This window comes from Musa acuminata, chromosome BXJ3-10 (assembly GCF_036884655.1).
Source record: "Musa acuminata AAA Group cultivar baxijiao chromosome BXJ3-10, Cavendish_Baxijiao_AAA, whole genome shotgun sequence".
NCBI lineage: Eukaryota > Viridiplantae > Streptophyta > Magnoliopsida > Zingiberales > Musaceae > Musa > Musa acuminata.
The window spans coordinates 32,686,662-32,705,731 of NC_088358.1; the positions used below are offsets into that span (position 1 = coordinate 32,686,662).

A 19,070-nucleotide genomic window follows, 5' to 3' on the forward strand; every position below is an offset into this window, starting at 1 on the left:
TGTAGAGATACTACAAGTATAATCGAATAAATAACTTAATAAATAAATCAATAAAAAGAGAAACATGTAGTAAGTCATGTAACATACCGAGAATTCTTTTTATGGTGCATATCGAACTGCATTACCTAATCCAGCTGTTTAAATTCATCATAAACCATGGTAGATGTTAGTTGGATTAACTATTATGCATGTTAAAAAAGGAGTTGAAAAGTTTCTCATGAAGTTTCAAGTCAAAAGAATTACCAAACAAGGATAAAGGGGGTAATGGAGATGGAAAAAGGGGCTGAGAACAAACATATTTCATTGATCCCCGCCCCTTTAGTTCAAGGGACCAGATAATTTCTAAACCTTATTCATTGTTAATATGTACTCAGGCAAGTATGAAATCAGTAACTGGTTAGCAACCTCATTTAATTTTCTCACCTGTCAATGGTTCCACATGGACACCATGCAATACTGGCAATTGAAAGGCCTTAATACGTCGACTTCTGTGAAGGGTCTCAAAGTGCATACAAATTTTGCTATCAAGGGCATTCAGTTGCCTTGAAAGCCAACAGAAATAAAGAACAAGCACAAGAAAAAGCTTTACCAAATGAGTCTATCAACCCATGAAACAAAAGATATCATTATGCATTTAGAAAAGGAAGAAAAAAAAACCAGACAAATAAGCAAAGGTTGGCTAGAGAAGCAAACCAAAGTTTCCTCCGTGCCATCAATGATCAAATAGGATATAGATTAATCCGAGAAATAAAGAAGTGATAATTCATGCATCCAACTGATTTGATAGCAAAGATGCACTTATTTCGATTACTGCAAACCAAATCCTTCAAGGAAAGCACCCTTTTTGAAACTCCCTCGTAATTCATGATTATCTAAACAGAAATATGCAGCTCCAGACTTTCCTGAGACTACACATTCTGTTCAAAATCCGCAGATATCACGACTCAAACCAAAACAGAGCTCATATTACATAGGCATGCTATGGATTCTGGCAACCCCATGTCTAGAGAAGAAGAACCCCCTTCCACTGCTTGATAACGATCTTTCTATATCTGAATGTTCCTTCCGAACAACGATCCCTTTGGAGGAACTTCCCTGCTTTACCCCATTGTTTTGGACAGTGTCTTCCTCAGAGGTCTCATCTTTCCCTTCCTCATCAATCATGCTTTCTTCTGGCTTGACTCTCACAATGATAGAATTCATCAGTGGAGTGTCCATCGAAACTGATCGCCGAACCTGATGCAATCCGAAATCCCGCTTATCGTCTTGCGCTAGTGACGCAGAACTCCCAGGCGTCGGATGGAACGCTTCCGATGTGTTGATCGGAATCCCAATTGCGATCATGCTCTCCGATGTTTCTCCGTTCTGCTGCTCCTCCGGTGGTTGAATTCCTATATGTGGGTCCTCCGCAGGAGCAGCGAAGACAGAATCGAAGTCCACTGAACCAGCGGAGGCAGTGACAGAAGGGGCGGGGGCAGCGGCGGGGTGCGAGAGTTCGCCGTTAGGGTCCACGATGTGAGCCCGGCAGATGGGGCAATTGACGTGGGCGCCAAGCCAAGTGTCGATGCAGGGAACATGGAACGCGTGCCCGCATTTAGGGAGCAGACGGACAAGCTCCCCGTCGCGAAACTCGCCGAGGCACACGGAACAATTGGAGGAGCCGTCGAGGAGGCCGTCGCCGGCCCGATACTCCGCCACGGCGATGGATCCGATGGTGGCCTCGTCAAGGCCGACGGTCCGGATGTACCACACGTGGTGGAACGGCTCCCCGTCGTCAAGGGGCGTGTCATCGTCGTTTCCATCGGGATTCGGGTCAACAAAGGAAGCGGAGCGGACGGGGCGGCGGCGGCGACGGAGGACGGCGTAGTAGGTAAGGGAGAGGAGTAAGGCGGCAGTTGCGATGGCGGCGGGGATTAAAAGGAAACTGACTAGGTGGCGGCCATGATGATTGTCGACGTGCAGAGGAGGTGCAGAGGGAGAAGGAGGAGGAGAGGGAGGAGGAGTGGCGCGGCCCTCCTTGTCATAATTCGAATGGTCCTCATCGGAAAGCATCCGCCGGTAGGCAGTCATCGAGGGTAGAGCTTACGTGCGATTTCACGGAGGATGATGTGCGGAGAACGGTGTGATCCGCATCGCCTGAGCTCCGCCGGAGACACAGAGAAGAGGGGGGCGGGGGTGCGCGGCAACAAAGAAGTCGTCGATCCACAAGTCAACGAAGTGGATCCCACATTTGAAACGTGGTGCATTATTCGGTGCTGTGCGACGGTGGGTTACAGACGTGGAGTACGAAACAGCTTTTGTCAAAAATACTCCGAAACCCGTTCATCAACCGCGCATCAGAGGTGGACCCCACCCGACGATGCCTTGTGGGACCTCTTCGGCTCTCCAGTCAAGTTGCACCAGGTGAAGTCAGACGGGTACGAAAACGTGGATCACTTTCGATTGGCACGTTGGTTCTTGGAGAAAGTTGGGGCCACGAAATGTAGACCGCAATTAGTGGACGAAACTTTGGGCATTCCTTATCTACCGCGCAGAGGCTTTATCTCTCTATTTCGAGAATTCCATCGGGCCGTGCTTCCATCCATCACCTACCTTCCTTGTGATTAAAATCAACGGTGGAGCCCCCATGGAAACATTTACTTTAGATAGGGAAGGTCTATCTGCCGGACCTCACTGTCGCCTTTGTGTTTGTGGTTATGCCTGCAAGAGGCATTTCGAAGAAAAATCCAAGTTGAGACGGTCAAAGTACATTGTATCATTGGGCAATTCGAGTGGCCTTTCAATTCAACCCTTCGTTGAACCCAGGGCAGCGCTAACCCTGCATTGGTGGGATGTGTTTGACTTTGTGGTAGATACTTATATTCATGGCCACCCAAGGTAATCAATCTATGGTGACCACCCACCCTGGTAGACCTCGCTTCTCCACCTCAGATTGTGGTAAGCAATCTGATACCGTGAAGCTGTCTGTTTTCAGCAAATCCTGAAATATCAAAGTGATGATAAGGGAAGTAGCAAAATTTCCAAAATATCCATAGGAAGATCCTTCTCTTTGAGCATGAGATTGAAATGGATGAACAACAGTGCTTAATAAAGCTTCCGATTGTTGATCATTATATTGTATAGAAGTTAGCTATTTATTTTATTGGTAAGAGTTTTTCACTGTGTTTTTTTAGCTTATTCTTCAATAGGTACAAATACTGAAAACATAAACCTAGTGCAGACACTTGTAATTTCATCAGTTGACAAGTCTACAACAGGCACCAACCATTTGCTGCATGAGCTCTCTTTTATTGTCTTTTTTTTACATCAATGATGATGCCGGATATAGATATTTTAAGCAGCAGTTCTCAACCACCAATCCTGACCATGGTTTTTCCCTTGTGAATCTGACAAGTTAGCTGTTCAATCTGACATTCAGAAGTAATTATTAACATATTTAAATCTAGACATATTTCTATGTAGGCTTCAGATATCATAATACAATTGTCAGATGTTCAACCATGTTTTACATCATTTGACTAAGCTCATACAATTTGTCAGATTCATTATTGCCTGTCCAGGATGTTCTATTCTTGCAGCATTCAAAAGTGATTCTGGAAGATGAGCAAATGTGATTATAAAAGAGGGTTGTGTTTGTGTCACACTTTATTAATTTAATCTTTTCAATCTAGTAGAATATCATACCCTATGTTTGAAGTTGAAGCAGCTGAATTGTCCTTATTTTCTTTCTCTTTTAAACTGAATAATTATTGTGATTCTGATGAAAATGTCAAGTTGTATGATGGTTGAAGCAGAGTCCAGTTCCTGCATATAATGGCAGGTTAGCTTATCTCAGATGATTGCTCAGTACTAGTAAAGTTGGAGGATTAAAACTAGAGGCAGAGTCCAACTTATCTCAAATTTGGTACCATGTTTCTTTGAGTTTGGATGACTCCATCATGGGAGTGACAGGAACATTTGCTTCAATCAAATCACAGAACCTAAATTTTCTACGGATCAGTCTCTTTGCTAGTTTACACATGATCACCAGTGGCAAATGGAAGTGTTGATGGAACAAGACTTACCAACAACCTGTTGACATAAAGAAGGACTGATGTCAGTCCTTCTCCGCTCCATTCATTGGATACTGGAGAAGAAATTTTCCATCCGAAGAGATGTTGAAGGGACCAAAAATGAAGTCTCAGAAAGATCACAGGCTTTTTTGACCCTGCAGATGAAAGGGTTGGCTTGTTTATTTGGTCTTCCTCTCTGTTGAAGAAACCTTTTCCTCAGCCAATTGCAAAACAACACATCCTTTTGATGTCATCTTTATCCAGTAATAGTTATTGCAGTGAAGAAGTTAATCCAAGGTTAAGTTCATTTCTTCTCTTCTGAGCCTTCTCTTGTTATCATCTTATCAGGAACATGCTGTTTGCAAGGGAAAAAATGGAGTTATTTTTCAATTTACTTGAACAACAGACATGAGTTCTCTTATAAGTGAATTGTTTGATTGATTTAAGATCTCCTGTTGTAGGAAGCCTGAAGAAGAAGGGGGCTTTGCAGACGGAACAGACTGCTGATAAAGAAGGGAAGGATGCAGGAATGGGTGCATCTACAGTCAAATTTAATGATCTTATTATATACTATTAAAACTAGACCTACCAGTGGCACATCTTATATTCATATTGAATGGTGAAGGATCTAAACATTTCAACCACAACATGGATTTCATTCTAGTAAATTAGCTCATCAATTGACATTCATCCTCCTTTTCTTATATTTGTCAATGTCATATGGTTCTGGGTGTTCTATTAGTTTCTCTTGCCATGGACTTCAAGCTAGAATGGTTGCTTGGAATGATGTATTTTGTTCACTCTATTTATTTCTTTTCGTGTTTTCATTTATATTCTAAAAGAAGCATTCACAATTCTCTCCTATCTACTAGAAAACTATAATACTGTGCATGGACGACTAATCAGAGCAGACACTGAACGAAGCTCTTGGAAGATGAGCTTCATATCTTCATCGGCACTAAAGTTAAGCTGCTTCATATCTTCTTAATCCAACACAAGTAAGTGAACAGGGAAAATTAAGGTTGCAAGCGATGAAAGTGAGATAACAGTTGATCCACTTGTCAGATGAGAAAAGGGTGCTCATCAACAAAAAATAGCAACCCCAAACAAATTGGATTCTCGAGAGACCTGCGGATGACAACGTAAATCCTCTGACTCTCAAGTGCCGTAGTTTACTTCGATAGCCTATCCATTATGTACAACAAAGCAGGGGATTGTGTATGACGAAAAATTGGTGTAATGCAGAGGGATGAAAATTAAACAGCAAGTCAAACCCAGCAGTATGTTTAGAATCCATAAGATCAGTCCACGAGTGACGGAAAGAACGAGAACTTGACAAGCAGTTCACTGCATGTAAAAAGTCTTGCTTGTATTGCCCATGCTTCTGACAGGGAGAGCTGCAACTTTGTAGAAGTTATGCGTCGCTTTTTCAATCTTTTAAATGATTCATTGTTGATATCTACTGTTTATGCACTTTGGTATAGTGTCAGAAATAAATCTACATCATCAACAACCTCATTCAAACCTTCTCGGAAGAGTTCCACGCATGGCAGAAACAGCTGAAGTCTCCCTGACCTTTTTACCTTGTTCTTCAGTCAACCAGGCCGGCTTCCAGTAAATCAGATCGCATCCAAAACTAATGCTATTGCTTTTTCGAACGATACTTCACATCATAGATTTAGGATAAGATAAGATATGCCAGCAAATAATGTGTTAGTGATGATGATGATAGCTGATAATATTTTCTTGTCGAACTCGCTTTCCTATCGGACTCCCCTCTTTGTCTGCTGTACGGTGCGTGCCGTCTTCGTTGCTACACCAGCCGTTGCCATGACCACACTCGGCATCACCATCAGGTGCGACCACAACAACGAGGGCCTGTTTTGGTACGGCCGGCTGCTCGCCCTTGGTAGTGGCCTGCCTCGTTGTCAACTGTCGATCCTCAGCTTCTGCTAAGAGCTAATTGCTATAGATTTCTCTATCAAATTGCTGCAGCTTTCTTCTCTGTTGCAACTTTCTTCTCTAATGTAGCATCGTTGCAGCTACATCCTCTACTGTAGCATCATTGCAGCTACCTCCTCTACTGCAGCATCGCTACCTCCTCTGATGTAGCATCGTTGTAGCTACCTCCTCTGTTGCACCTTCCTCCTTTGTTGTAGCTACCTCCTCTACTATAGCTTTCTCTTCTACTGTAGTATCACTGCAGCATCGTGCAGCTTTCTTCTCTGTTGTAGCATCGTTGTAGCTACCTCCTCTACTGCAGCATCGCTGCAGCTACCTCTTTTGTTGTAGCATCGCTGTAGCTATCTCTCCTCTACTGTAGCATCATTACAGCTACCTTCTTTGCTGCACCTTTCTCCTTTGATATGAGTACCATCTTACGAAATAGGGGGAGAATAGCTTCAATGTAAAATAACTTTTTCAATAATTCTTCTTGTCTTCGGTTCTTTCCGACAGCTGACACTTCTTTTCGTTCCAAAGGCGGAGGACAACGATGAGGCACAGCATTTCATCTAACACCAAAGCTGCAGGTCATCGAAGATAGGAATCGCGTTAGCTGGCAGCTCATTCCAAGCCTGGTAAAATAGAAGTCACCTTGGCGACCAAGTTATGCTCACACTTTGATGAAAGGATTCATCAAAGGTACAAAAGGACAAAAGGAAAGGGAGATAGACATGCCCCAGTATGTTGAAGGAGACTGCAGATATGTATGATCACAAGCGAGCAAATGAACGCCCATTCCGTGGAGTTGGTGGCTGTAAGCAAACCTAATCCCCGTTGTGTGCCTCAACAGAGTCAACTTGTCTCTGTGGGAGGCGGCTGTGAGAAGGTTTTACCCGTCTGCAGATGTTTGATAGATCTCTTGTCGGGGACACGAGCAGGAAGGAATGATATCTTAATAAATGATATCATCTTAATTTCACATGCTAAGATAAGGATGTATACCAATAAAATTTTGACCGATGACCAATGCATGTTTCATGACATAAAAGAGTCACCCACTTGCTTGGCACGAAGGTATTCTCCAGCCTTAGAAAAGTTCTAAAGCTAAGAGTAATATTTGAGAGGGTCCACTCACATGCAGCCTAACCACGCCCTCAAAGATATTTATTTATATGGGACCCTAATCCTCCATTATCTGGTGTGCAAGCTCCATATCTTTTCTCATCTCACAACCTTATCTCTAGAACAAAGCTTGAAATGGCCAGGCGCAGTTCCGTAGCTTCGGGTGCCCTCCTGCTCCTTTGTTGTGCGACGTGGGTCTCGGCCACCGATTACTCCGTCGGCGATTCCTCCGGTTGGAAGCTCGACTTCGATTACACTACATGGACTAGCGGCAAATCCTTCGTCGTCGGCGACAATCTTGGTTAGTTCTTCGACGCACCATGATCGGCGTTCTCCTTAGTTTGTAAGCAGCTTCCAACTTCTGATCGAATCCACGTTTTGGCCACTGCAGTCTTCAAATACGCCGCCTCGCAGCACAACGTCGATAAGGTGAACGCCGCTGCCTACAACGCCTGCTCGAGCAGCAGCCCCATTAGCAGCGACAACAGCGGCCAAACGACGATCAACCTGGACACCTCCGGCAAGCACTATTTCATCTGCGGGATATCCAACCACTGCACCCGAGGCATGAAGCTGGAGGTCGACGTCACAGAGTCATCCTCCACCTCACCCTCACCTCCATCCAGCTCCACCACCAACACCACCAACAACAACAATTCCGGCGCCGGGAGCCTCTCGCCGGTGCACGCCACGGTCGCCTTCATGGGGCTGGTGGTGCTCAAGCTCGGCGTCTTCTAGGCTTGGCCAGGAAAGAGACAGTGCTGTAACTACTGCTCCATTGCGTCGTTTCTTCCGTATTCATCACTCGTATTAGAGAATAAGAGAGTGCTATTTCTATATGGTGATTGTTGATGCATCTTTTGATTTATTTGGAGTGACATTGACTTTTCTTTTATATGGGAATGATGATTTCAAATGATAATATGATTTTTGTAGTCATCATTATACTTCTTTGGTTCTCTAATTTGTCGATAATATCACTGTTGGGATGAAAGGGGGTGGATTGAACTCCTACAAAACTTAAATCAGGTGCATATCCGATAAGATTATTTGACGCTCAAGTTAGCATGTATTTAAATTCAAAGACTATAGCTTGACTACGTCAAAGTCTCATGGAATCTTCTTTCCTTTTCTTCTGTATTTTACATCTCTGTATCTACGCAATCACATGGCCGCATCCACACAGATAGATTAATGATGTTCACACCATTTCTTGAAAGAAGTGTTTTTGAGTCAATGGCATTGGGTTCTCACAACATGCTGCCTCTTTCCAACGTCAAGCCAAGTCCATCTTCTTCTACAGTTTGACTCCTTTCCTGGAGTTTTACTCGATCAGTCGATCACAACCTCTCATCTCAATGATTGAATTATTAGTGAAGTACATACGGTAGAGGATCATCTTCGATGATTATGATATCTTATAATAGTTTCATATATATATATATATATATATATATATATATACATATATACACTAATTAGCACATCCACATTATCAATTATACATTATTTGTATACTAAGTATACAAGCTATAAAAATTATACTTATCTACGTAAGAGTTACCCCCTCTTTTAACGTACCATGATTTGACGCAGCGTTTCAAGAGTGGGTCCCACAATAAGACACACAGATGTCATGATGAGTGTACCGAGTCACTGTGTGCCTTACAAGTGAGTAGGAAAAGAATTGAACGCGGACATACTTGAAAATATTATTCAGTTAGGTATTTACTCCCACGGGATCGCGCAAGCACCATGCGTATCTGCTACACGAATACTAACAATTGTTTACCCGTTCTCTTGTGCAGTATGTAATTGGGTGAAGAGTGGGCTCCATCGTTGTTTAGAATCCTTTAGGAATTAGGGTACAGGAGATTCGACGTCGATGGTCACGTCGCTGCTAACGTAGCTAATATTTGTTGCTCCTCGGTAGCCGTTATCCGCTCAACCGCCGGTGGCGCTGGTTACATACCAACGACTGGCTGACGGCTGCGCTCTTAGCCTGAGGGCCGGAACTCCTCCTCTCGCTAATACCGGCGTTTCGGCTGACCCTCGGCCAATCCCTCCCTTCTCTCCAAGCCGCCGAGCCTTGGGGAGATGGAGCCCTTGGCCTCCCCGCTTGCTGCCCGCTCCTCCGCCTTGCTCCGCCGCCGGCCCATCCCCGCCCTTCCCCGCCGCCGCCTCATCTCTGCCGCCCCCCTCCGCCCTCCTCCTCAGCCCTCCGCGGCGTACCCTCCCTCCATCCGCCACCGCCGCCGTCGCCGCCCGAAACCCTCACTTTTCCCCGCCCGCTCCTCCTCGTCCCAATCCGATTCTCCAAATCCCGCCTCCTCTCCTCTTCCGCTGCCGCCTCCGCGTGAGGGCGCGAAGCTTATCCCCCTGGCAATCTCCCTCGCCGTCGGTCTAGCCATCTGGTTCCTCGTCCCCACACCCGCCGAGGTCACCCCGCAAGCGTGGCAGCTCCTCGCCATCTTCCTGTCCACCATCACCGGTTTCATTCTCGGCCCGCTCCCAATCGCGGCTTGGGCCTTCCTGGGCCTTACCGCCTCTGTCGCCACCAAGACCCTTACCTTCTCCGCAGCATTCGATGCGTTCGAGAACGAGGTGATCTGGTTAATCGTGATATCCTTCTTTTTCGCTAGGGGCTTCGTGAAGACTGGGCTCGGGGATAGGATTGCCACCTACTTCGTGAAGTGGCTCGGGAAGAGCACACTGGGGCTTTCGTATGGGCTCACATTCAGTGAGGCTTTTATCGCCCCTGCAATGCCCAGCACCACCGCAAGGGCCGGTGGGGTGTTCTTGCCAATCATCCAATCGCTGTCTCTCTCCGCCGGGAGTGAGCCAGGAGATCGGTCGGCCGGTAGACTTGGATCCTATCTGGTTATGTCCCAGTTCCAGGTTTGATCCTCTTATTCCTTTTTGCCTGGCTTTGTTTTCTGATTCATGTCACCTCGTTTGACTTGAGCACAAAAAGATAACCTTTTTTTCCATTTATTTTTCTATAAATCTTTCTGATACCTATTGTTCACATTAGCAATATACAAAATTTTCTCTTCGTTAATAAGAGAATACATTTGGCTTCCTCCTCCTCCTCCTCCCACAGGAGAATGCTGAACTCTTATCCTCCAGGTTCTATGTTGTTTGTCAAAAACTCAATGAAAGATCCCCTTTTGAATTTGATAACAACTGATAAGCCATAGGTTGATAACAATGGCAAGCCATAGGTTCTAACTCTTGCAGTTGGCTATATGCATCCTTTAAAATGTTAATGGGCTCTATCGAGAACAATATCACTACTAAAGTAAGAGCCAACCAAGTGCCTTGGTTTCTTTCTAATAGTCTTATTGAGTCTTCCTCTTATCTCTTCTGGCACCATATATATTTGACAGCTAACTTGCCCTACTTTGATGCATTTATAGATCTTTGGACATGTCAAAGTCAACTTAGATTGGTTCTCATGAATTAACATTGATTCATGCTGTCCTTATCTGTTTAGAAATGCAAACATTTTTATTCTATATTTTTTCAACTCACACGTCGATATTAATATCCCCTAATCAATGAGTGTTTACTCTTTTGGTTTTGATTGCCCAATGGCACTAATATATTATCGCATGCTTTACAAGTATTGTAAAACTTTTTCTTGTAATCTATAGGTTACAACCATCAAACAACATTTGTGATATGCCTCTCTATGTTGACCATTTCTAATCCTGCAAACAATCCCTTTAATCTATCCTTCCTCTTAAATAATTAATCTATATAAAAAACTTTGGTGTTGATAATGTCTGTCTTCTGTTTGTCATTTTTTGAACTCTTCTACTGCTACTACTAAAGTGGCATTTCTTGTATTTGGCCTTACTGTTAAAATGTCTAACAGCCTTGGTTGCTAAATCTATAAATATGATCATATTCAATTTTCAGGATCTTACTGACGAATAGAGGAATATTTTGAATTTCATTTGTACATTGTGTGTGAAAGTGTACATCTAATTATCAGTGAATGATGACATTTTTTCATTTTATTGTAACTCTGCAGTGCCATTTAAGCTGTACTAACTTTCGTAGATGTTAACTTCTTCATTGTTCAGCACTAAAAAATCTTAAAACATGGTTGACCTTGTAAGTTATAACACATCTTGCAAAATATTAGTTTTGACAAAAGGGACTCACGGTAATCACACAAAAATATTGATATCTCTCTTCACTTTAATAACCATCCAACTTTTGTTCTGTAAATAATATCTTCATCAATTTCTTCTAAATGCTGAATAATAGGCCCCATATACTTAAAATGTGCTTTATTTTCTCTTCACAATATCATTAAATATCACAATGCTTAATTTTATACAGTTCATCACTTGATTGATTTTCCAACTAAAATATTTTGATGACGTAGGATATAACTTTTCAATTCTATGCATTTTCTTAAAAATTCATGTTATAAATAACTACTGGTTAGTGTTTCATATAGTTGAGAAAGTTTAGTTTGGCAGCACGATAATCATTGAAATCCCAGAGCATGTAGTTTAAGTTGAAGTTGCATGAAATATGTTTATTATTCATGCTTCCTTGTCTCCTTTTCAAAAAATTGATAATTCTTAAAAGCTTCATATACTTGAATCATTCTGTTCTGGTTCTTTATCTTCATTTTGTGCTGAGACTGAAGACATTCATTTTTTGTTTCTCTCTGACTCATTTCAGTCTTCCAGTAATTCAAGCGCACTTTTCCTAACTGCTGCAGCTCAAAATCTGTTATGCCTTAAATTAGCCGAAGAACTAGGGATCCATATTGCAAGTCCATGGTTGTCATGGTTTGAGGCTGCAAGTTTACCTGCCATAGCCTCTCTTCTGGTTACTCCATATATTTTGTATAAGATCTTCCCTCCAGAAATTAAGGATACACCAGAGGCACCTGCTATAGCAACAAAGAGACTGGAAGAAATGGGACCTGCGACAAGGAATGAGTGGGTGATGATCTGTACAATGGTCTTTGCAGTTTCCTTATGGGTCTTTGGGTAAGTAATTTGAGTTTTTTGTTTTATTGACGTACTTTGTCACAGTGCATTGAATATATTAGTTCAATCTAGAACATTATATCTCTTATTTAGGATCAGATATTATTAATACACAATTTCAATTTCTCCATGCATCATCAGCTAAAGTTGACTACAACCTTGTTGATTGGCTGAGAATCTGAGGGAACAATCTAAATCTCCAATGTTTTTACTATACATACTGTAGTGTATCACAGCAATATTATCCATAGTCTGGACTGTTGCTTTCCAAAATGCCCTTTTACAAATACTAATCACCTCACTAATCAATGAAACAAATGATTTCTGATTACAAAACTAGATATCTGTATTTGACCTGGTAATGTTTTCGATTTTATGGTATGTAGCATATCTTTTTCATGGGTAACGAAAAGGAATTTATATACATTATGGCATACAAACCTCATTTCTATGTTTTAGTGTCGTCAACCAATCCATTTCTAATATGTTAGAACATAGAATCCTCATTTCAATTTTTAACTTTTGCCATCTGATCCAGCTCTTTGTTATTAGTGATGTATTTTTTAGATCATTAAGTACCATATGAGACTGAGTTTTCCGGCCTTTACATCCTGAAAGCTTTTCTGAAGTTCAGCAGTTTTGATTTGAGTCATCAGTGAAATCAGAAGCATGTTTTTTCTGTTACAACTGCCTGCATTTCATATGATTCAATATTATCAGAAAAACTAAAATATCATCACTTGTTCTTAGATACTGTGGCTCTGTTTGCAGATTGCCAGTTAGGAGTTTCATTAATAGATTTGTAAACACTGTACTAGCCAGTTGACTTAAATGTGACCACTGACGTCTGTGTGAGTGCTTGCATGTGTCTGAGTGTTATATATCCATTTAACAAAAGCATCTAGGCCTTCTTATTCTTTTTCTAAACTTATGATGGACCACTTGAATTTAAAATCAGCATATGTTGAATATGATCTTTTGTACTTGAAGTGCCAGTACCAAAAGTTTAATTCCTTCCAATATGCCAACAGTATTATTTACCTGTTCATTGTATTTCCACTTGATTTTATTTGAAACTATTAAGGGTCACATACTTTAATCCATTCTAGCTCAATTTTATGTGATGTGTTGATAACTAGCTGAAATGTTTTCACCAGTTTTTGTAGATTCAACAATGAAGACTCAAATTTGAGTATATTGGATCAGAAAAATGAAAATGAAAATAGGTAGTCAAGCTGATATCATTGTCTGTATAATTTGTATGATTTAACATTAAAATGGCCAAAGAAAGGGGATCGGCTGGATTTTATTGGAACTCTATAGATGAGTTCAATCAGTTTTGCAGTTCTGATTGATCCTTGCTGATTTCTGCAAAGTGTGTTTGAAACTTGGCTTTTCTTTTTTTTCCTGTCAATTCCAAACAAATCATATTGGTCATTTGGTTTGATACAATCCACATAGCCTATTACAAACTTGATCCTAATCTTGGGAACCTTACTTGAAATAACACTGTTTGAAGATTCGGTTTTGGTTATACTTCAGTTGCCGCTAGAAAAGTATGCTTCAATGTTTTTGAAAATTTTGGGTTTTTTAAATGCCATATTAAGATATTCACAAAATTTGAAAAGGAAATAATTAAGATAAAAAAAGAAAATAATAAAAGATGTACTGAATCATGAGGTTCCTCATCCAGATCTAAGAAACAACGGAAATGAACATAGGAATCTAAGCTTCACCCTGAATTCAAAGGAAGTTCCCATAGGATCTTCATTTCAGAGGAGTGAGAACTATGCAAGATGATTTTTTTGATAAATCCCCCTTATCTTGTTGGTTTCTTATAGAGAAAAGGTTAGCAGAATGAACTTTTCAATAGGAGTGAGGTTTGGGAGGTTTGGCACATGAAGAAGCTATGCACTAGGCCTTAAAACAGATTACTCTATCAAGATCAACTTTAGGCTAATTCAACTGAAAAACAATGATTCTTGGAAACTTTGAAGAATATATTAGACCGTCCTTATTCTACGGTGTGGACTGTATTGAAATCATTTTGATTTTTCGTTTGGAACTGGTAAACTGAAAAGGATTAATTTTGATCAGAAACATAAGCCATGTTCAATAAGGATGGGATCGTAAATCATTATTCCAAGTAAAAATATGATAAGATTGTAAAATTTAAGCAAAATAGGAGAAGGTGAAAAAATATATTACAGAATTAACCAGAAATTCTCCATTCACTCTCTTGGGAATGGCCTTACTGCTGCATTTATATTCCATGATAATTTAATTACTGAAAAATGTACCTTTGGAATAAATTGACAGCTAAATTAACTGTAACCTTCACACCAGGTCTGATATCATGTAAAAATATAATAACAATTATATCTATTATCACTCTATGATACTGTTGTAACAGAGTAATAATAGAAAACTTTTTTTTTATTTCATCTTGAGATCAACCACACTTTATTATTATTATTTTTTGGGCTTTTAACATTCTGTATAGATAATATGGTAAGTAGATACCCCACTGTAATCGCTAGGACATGAAATGTGAAAGAAATATAATTAAGCTGTAGGCTGAATAATCCTTTTCCTGCCTTTTTCTACTCATGACTCATCTCTTTATTAAGTGTCCTCTAAAGATTGAAAAAGGTAGCTGCCAATTTTTTCAGTTATTTTCTCTTTTCCATTCCTTAAAAACTAGCTAGATGTCATTTTAGAATCATTTATGACTTCCAAATATACTATAACAAGTCCCTAATTTTGACTATAAAGTTAGAGTGGAAGTTGGAAATAGAAAATTAGAAATGCTGGATGCAGACCTGCGCAACTCAACCTACCCTCTGGTACAGATAACCTAAACTGCACAAATAATGCATTAAATAATTATCTAAACCTAGACCAAGATATACTCAAACTAAACCTCAGAAAATTCTTGATCAGAAACGGAGGGAGAAATCTTGGAAGGATCAGTGGTTGCTGGGCGGGTTAGCTAACAAATGCAAACTTGTCTCTAGTATGCAAAAGTCTTTTTCCTTAATTTCTAGTAGACATTAGAATGCATTTTAACTTAATGCTTTCATAATCATATGAAATTATGATGCTCCGCACATTGAGTGGCCCTTCTAGTGCTGACAGCTTATTTTTTATTAATAATGTATAAGATGATTAACCAAAGCAATTTCCAGAGACAAAGAAGATTTATTTTTCTTGCATCATGCCATGTCATTTGACATTACCCGCATTACTATTATGCTGCTCTATTAAGAAGGTCTCACTGGTCAACTAGACAAAAAAGTCTGTTTTCTGTTGTTTGTTTCATACATAAATTAACCAACAAAACTCGGCTTCCCTGACTGTATATTTTATAGATCCATTGCTAACGGAAAACTTCAATGCTTACAAGGAATTGTTTGTTTCATAGAGATGCTCTTGGCATATCAAGTGTTGTTGCAGCAATGCTTGGCCTATCCATCCTTCTACTTTTTGGTGTTCTGAATTGGGATGATTGTCTTAGTGAGAAGTCTGCATGGGATACCTTGGCTTGGTTTGCAGTACTGGTTGGAATGGCTGAACAGCTTACAAATCTTGGAATTGTGACATGGATGTCAAATTGTGTTGCGGAGTCTCTCCAGCATTTCTCACTGAGCTGGCCTGCCGCCTTCTGCATTCTTCAGGCATCTTATTTCTTCATTCACTACCTATTTGCAAGTCAGACTGCACATGTTGGAGCCTTGTATTCAGCATTTCTTGCCATGCACTTGGCAGCTGGTGTTCCTAGTGTATTGGCAACACTTGCATTGGCATACAACACAAATCTTTTTGGTGCATTAACACATTATAGCAGTGGTCAGGCTGCTGTATATTTTGGAGGTACTGCAAATTTCTACAGACTGATAACGAAAACTCAAAAAAGAATGGATCCATTATGACTCATATAATGTCACATTATGACTTGATAGAATGGCACATCTGGTGTTGTAATAGACCGTAAGGGTTATAACAGAAACTAGGGTAATGAAGACTTATTGTCCTAACATTGCTACACAGTTAAAAGAACATTAAATTTAAATTAAGCAACATGTTACTGTGGTTCCCTTTAAAAAGAAAGAACATGCTACTGTTGTTCCAATTTCAAAACATTTTATATTACTATCAGGGTTTGCCGTACCGAACCGTACCGTCCGGTACGAGCGGTACGTACCGATCCGACAGGTCTGTATGCGGACTGCTTGTTACCGGTCCGAGTGCACTGTAGTAGTGCTACAGTACTCGGCACACCTGGGTGTACTGCTCGGTATACCGTACCATACCGGTACCGAGCCCAGGTCGAAATATTGGTACGGTACGGTATTACGAACCTTGGTTACTATATTATACTCCAAACTCCAAAGGAGAAGAAAACTTGTTAACTTTTATAAAAGCACGAGTTATATAATGACTGTAAAATGTTCAGCCATTAAATTTTGTCTACAAAAATTTAGTCACTTGGAGAAATGTGGAAAGTAATGTCTTCTTTAATGAGAGTGCTTGGAAGTGTACTGGAAGAACTCTCAGAATTTTAAATTTGAGTTCCTGAACAAGACTCTATGATAAGTGCTCTATGTCAGACACGTTGATTACATCTCACAGAAAATATTTTCAGGTATTAATAATGTTAGAAATAATTTGGGTAACTCTAATGTTTTTCCCCTTTTCCTGCAGTGGGTTACTTGGACCTTCCTGATATATTTAGGCTGGGCTTTATAACAGCTTTGATCAATGCTTTAATATGGGCTTCTGTTGGTACCTTTTGGTGGAAATTTCTAGGGCTGTATTGAAGCTGATGGTGGTGTAAGTTGAGAGAAGTCTTCCATTAATGATACTTAAAGATCCTCAAGCTTATTCTGGAACCATTCTTAATTTCCTAGTTTCTGCTAAAGGTAGAACTCTGAATTTCATGCATCTTTTTAGGTTAAACACTCTTTTCCCCTCCTATTTATGTTCCAAATTGTTGCTGATGCATTTAAATAAGCTATATCCATGTTGAAACATTTACTGTTAAGAGTACAAATTAGCCAACATACTTTGAGGTATTGTTGGATTGCTTCAACATTTAAGTGAATATAGGATAACACACATTTTTAAAGAAGCTAACCATGCCGTGCATTGGTTAGCAAATTTTGGAAGGGTGAACCATTGTAATGAATTCTGGTACGATGTGTTTTCTCGGGACTTGGAGGTTATGATCTCCTCTGATAACAGAGAAGATAGGCGTATTCACTTTATTGCTAAATAAAAGTTAATTTTCTGTTGTGCAAAAACAAAGAGAGTACAAATTAGCAACTGTAAAATCAAATGGATTGTTGGCAATGTGACATCTAGCCTCTTTTATTATATGCTGCCTGAACTGGGTTTAGGCCTTTATGTACTTTGTCTTTTTCTCTGATTTCTTCGTGATGGAGAATATATGGCCTTTAAACCACAGGAACTATCAACGATTGTTAACAAGTATGTATAATCTGCTTGTTTATGTGTTCTGTTTTGATAAGCCTATGGCTACTCATGATACCATTTAGTTGAAGATAGACAACGTAGTCTGGAAATATGTCTACTGCTATATGGCTCTTTGGAAAGATATTCGAGAACATTTAGGTATGAAATTCATGATACCTAGGATCATTATAGAATGTACTATACCTACTAAATTTAGGCAAAATGTGCAATTTCATTGATTTTTTTAGGTGATGGTGCTTTACTAAATGCAAAAGATGTGAACTTATTTTTTGCTTAAAACATTGCCAGCTACCATCAAGATATTTCTGTTTAATTATGTTCCCATATCTAGTCAATCATGAAGAGTTTTGTTTACTCTATGAATACCACTGTAGCATGCTTTATCAGCATATCAGCTCTGAGCCTTTTGACTGAATTATCAAATTTTTTCAGAAAACTTTCAGATGAATTACAGATGCAGTTACAAGTTTACAAATTCTTGGGATGCAGCTAATGTTTCCATCTAAGATTAAGGGGAAATGTATTTTTACCCTGTATCTTAAAGCAGGTGCTTTAAATGTCATACATAAAAAAATTCACATGGTCGATTCTCCTATTTGTTCATCATGATAAATTGGATTCGTCCATTGTGTTAAAGAACAAATCCACCAGCAGACACTGGAAGATAGATCTGTGCTGTTTTTATTTTGGTACTTTTATCTTTGTGCAATATCTGACAGAAACCTGGCATTTTATAACATCATGGTTTCATTTTGATATTCAAGTTCTTTTTTTCCCCATTTTCCTTTATTTTTAGCTTTGTTATCCCTGATATAACATCCACTATACAGTTTATGACTTGTAATTTTGCCACCAATATCATATTGAAATTATCTGACGAAAATTGTGGTCACTGAAGATTTTTCTCATATCAACTTTCTCTGCATGTAACTATCATGGCAGCTAAAATTCCATCAGGAAACTTGGAAGTTTGAAAACAATTAGTTTTGTTGTGTATCTGACTTCTTACATGGCACAACTTTTAGATATCAGTGGATTGATTATGGCATTCTGTCTTAGATGTCCTGTGGCAAACATTTTCATTACAGAACATAAACTTGTATCTTTATTTTATGGTACCAATCTTCTTATTCTGTTTTTTTCTTCCTCCTCTTCTTTGTCAAGATCTGCAGCTGCTCTCTTGCTCCATTACGCATACAAATTTGATTTGTCGAGTAGGCAGTTATATATTAACTTAATTCCATTGTTTACTCTTTTGTTTCTGGACAGGCATATCTGACAACAAAAAAAGGTTGATAGGATAAGATCTTGAAACTGAAAGAATACATTATGAATAGCTTGGAATAAATGCATATGGCTTTGACTTGTTTGAGTTTTGTGGTACTTGGAACCAATATTGAGCACACACTGGGCATGGTGCACAAGATTTAATACACAG

The 19,070-nt window shown here is 39.9% G+C and overlaps 3 protein-coding genes across 4 annotated transcripts; 2 read left to right on the forward strand and 1 right to left on the reverse strand.

Moving 5' to 3' along the window:
• Positions 1–609: 609 nt before the first annotated feature.
• Positions 610–2,228, reverse strand: LOC135651102 (RING-H2 finger protein ATL52-like). The gene has a single exon (XM_065170896.1). The coding sequence runs from the start codon at positions 2,068–2,070 to the stop codon at positions 967–969; it is 1,104 nt and encodes a 367-aa protein (XP_065026968.1). The 5' UTR covers positions 2,071–2,228; the 3' UTR covers positions 610–966.
• A 4,958-nt stretch (positions 2,229–7,186) lies between these two features.
• Positions 7,187–7,957, forward strand: LOC135651282 (stellacyanin-like). The gene is made up of 2 exons (XM_065171280.1): positions 7,187–7,419; positions 7,510–7,957. The coding sequence occupies exons 1-2, from the start codon at positions 7,254–7,256 to the stop codon at positions 7,854–7,856; spliced, it is 513 nt and encodes a 170-aa protein (XP_065027352.1). The 5' UTR covers positions 7,187–7,253; the 3' UTR covers positions 7,857–7,957.
• A 1,071-nt stretch (positions 7,958–9,028) lies between these two features.
• Positions 9,029–18,395, forward strand: LOC135651281 (dicarboxylate transporter 2.1, chloroplastic-like). 2 transcript variants are annotated; one of them, XM_065171278.1, is made up of 5 exons: positions 9,029–10,016; positions 11,823–12,136; positions 15,543–16,009; positions 16,841–17,058; positions 18,065–18,395. In XM_065171278.1, the coding sequence occupies exons 1-4, from the start codon at positions 9,216–9,218 to the stop codon at positions 16,954–16,956; spliced, it is 1,698 nt and encodes a 565-aa protein (XP_065027350.1). In that variant the 5' UTR covers positions 9,029–9,215; the 3' UTR covers positions 16,957–17,058; positions 18,065–18,395. The 2 variants fall into 2 exon arrangements, with proteins under 2 accessions (XP_065027350.1, XP_065027351.1); XM_065171279.1 differs by having other exon boundaries at positions 9,032–10,016; positions 15,561–16,009.
• The last annotated feature ends 675 nt before the right edge of the window (positions 18,396–19,070 follow it).

Excerpts from the sequence above, each read along its gene's own strand:
- LOC135651281 (XM_065171278.1), top strand. The coding sequence starts at position 9,216 with ATGGAGCCCTTGGCCTCCCCGCTTGCTGCCCGCTCCTCCGCCTTGCTC. Across the intron at positions 10,017-11,822 it reads TGGTTATGTCCCAGTTCCAG|TCTTCCAGTAATTCAAGCGC; the intron begins GTTTGATCCTCT and ends GACTCATTTCAG. Across the intron at positions 12,137-15,542 it reads GTTTCCTTATGGGTCTTTGG|GAATTGTTTGTTTCATAGAG; the intron begins GTAAGTAATTTG and ends AATGCTTACAAG.
- LOC135651102 (XM_065170896.1), bottom strand. The coding sequence starts at position 2,070 with ATGACTGCCTACCGGCGGATGCTTTCCGATGAGGACCATTCGAATTAT.
- LOC135651282 (XM_065171280.1), top strand. The coding sequence starts at position 7,254 with ATGGCCAGGCGCAGTTCCGTAGCTTCGGGTGCCCTCCTGCTCCTTTGT. Across the intron at positions 7,420-7,509 it reads CGTCGTCGGCGACAATCTTG|TCTTCAAATACGCCGCCTCG; the intron begins GTTAGTTCTTCG and ends TGGCCACTGCAG.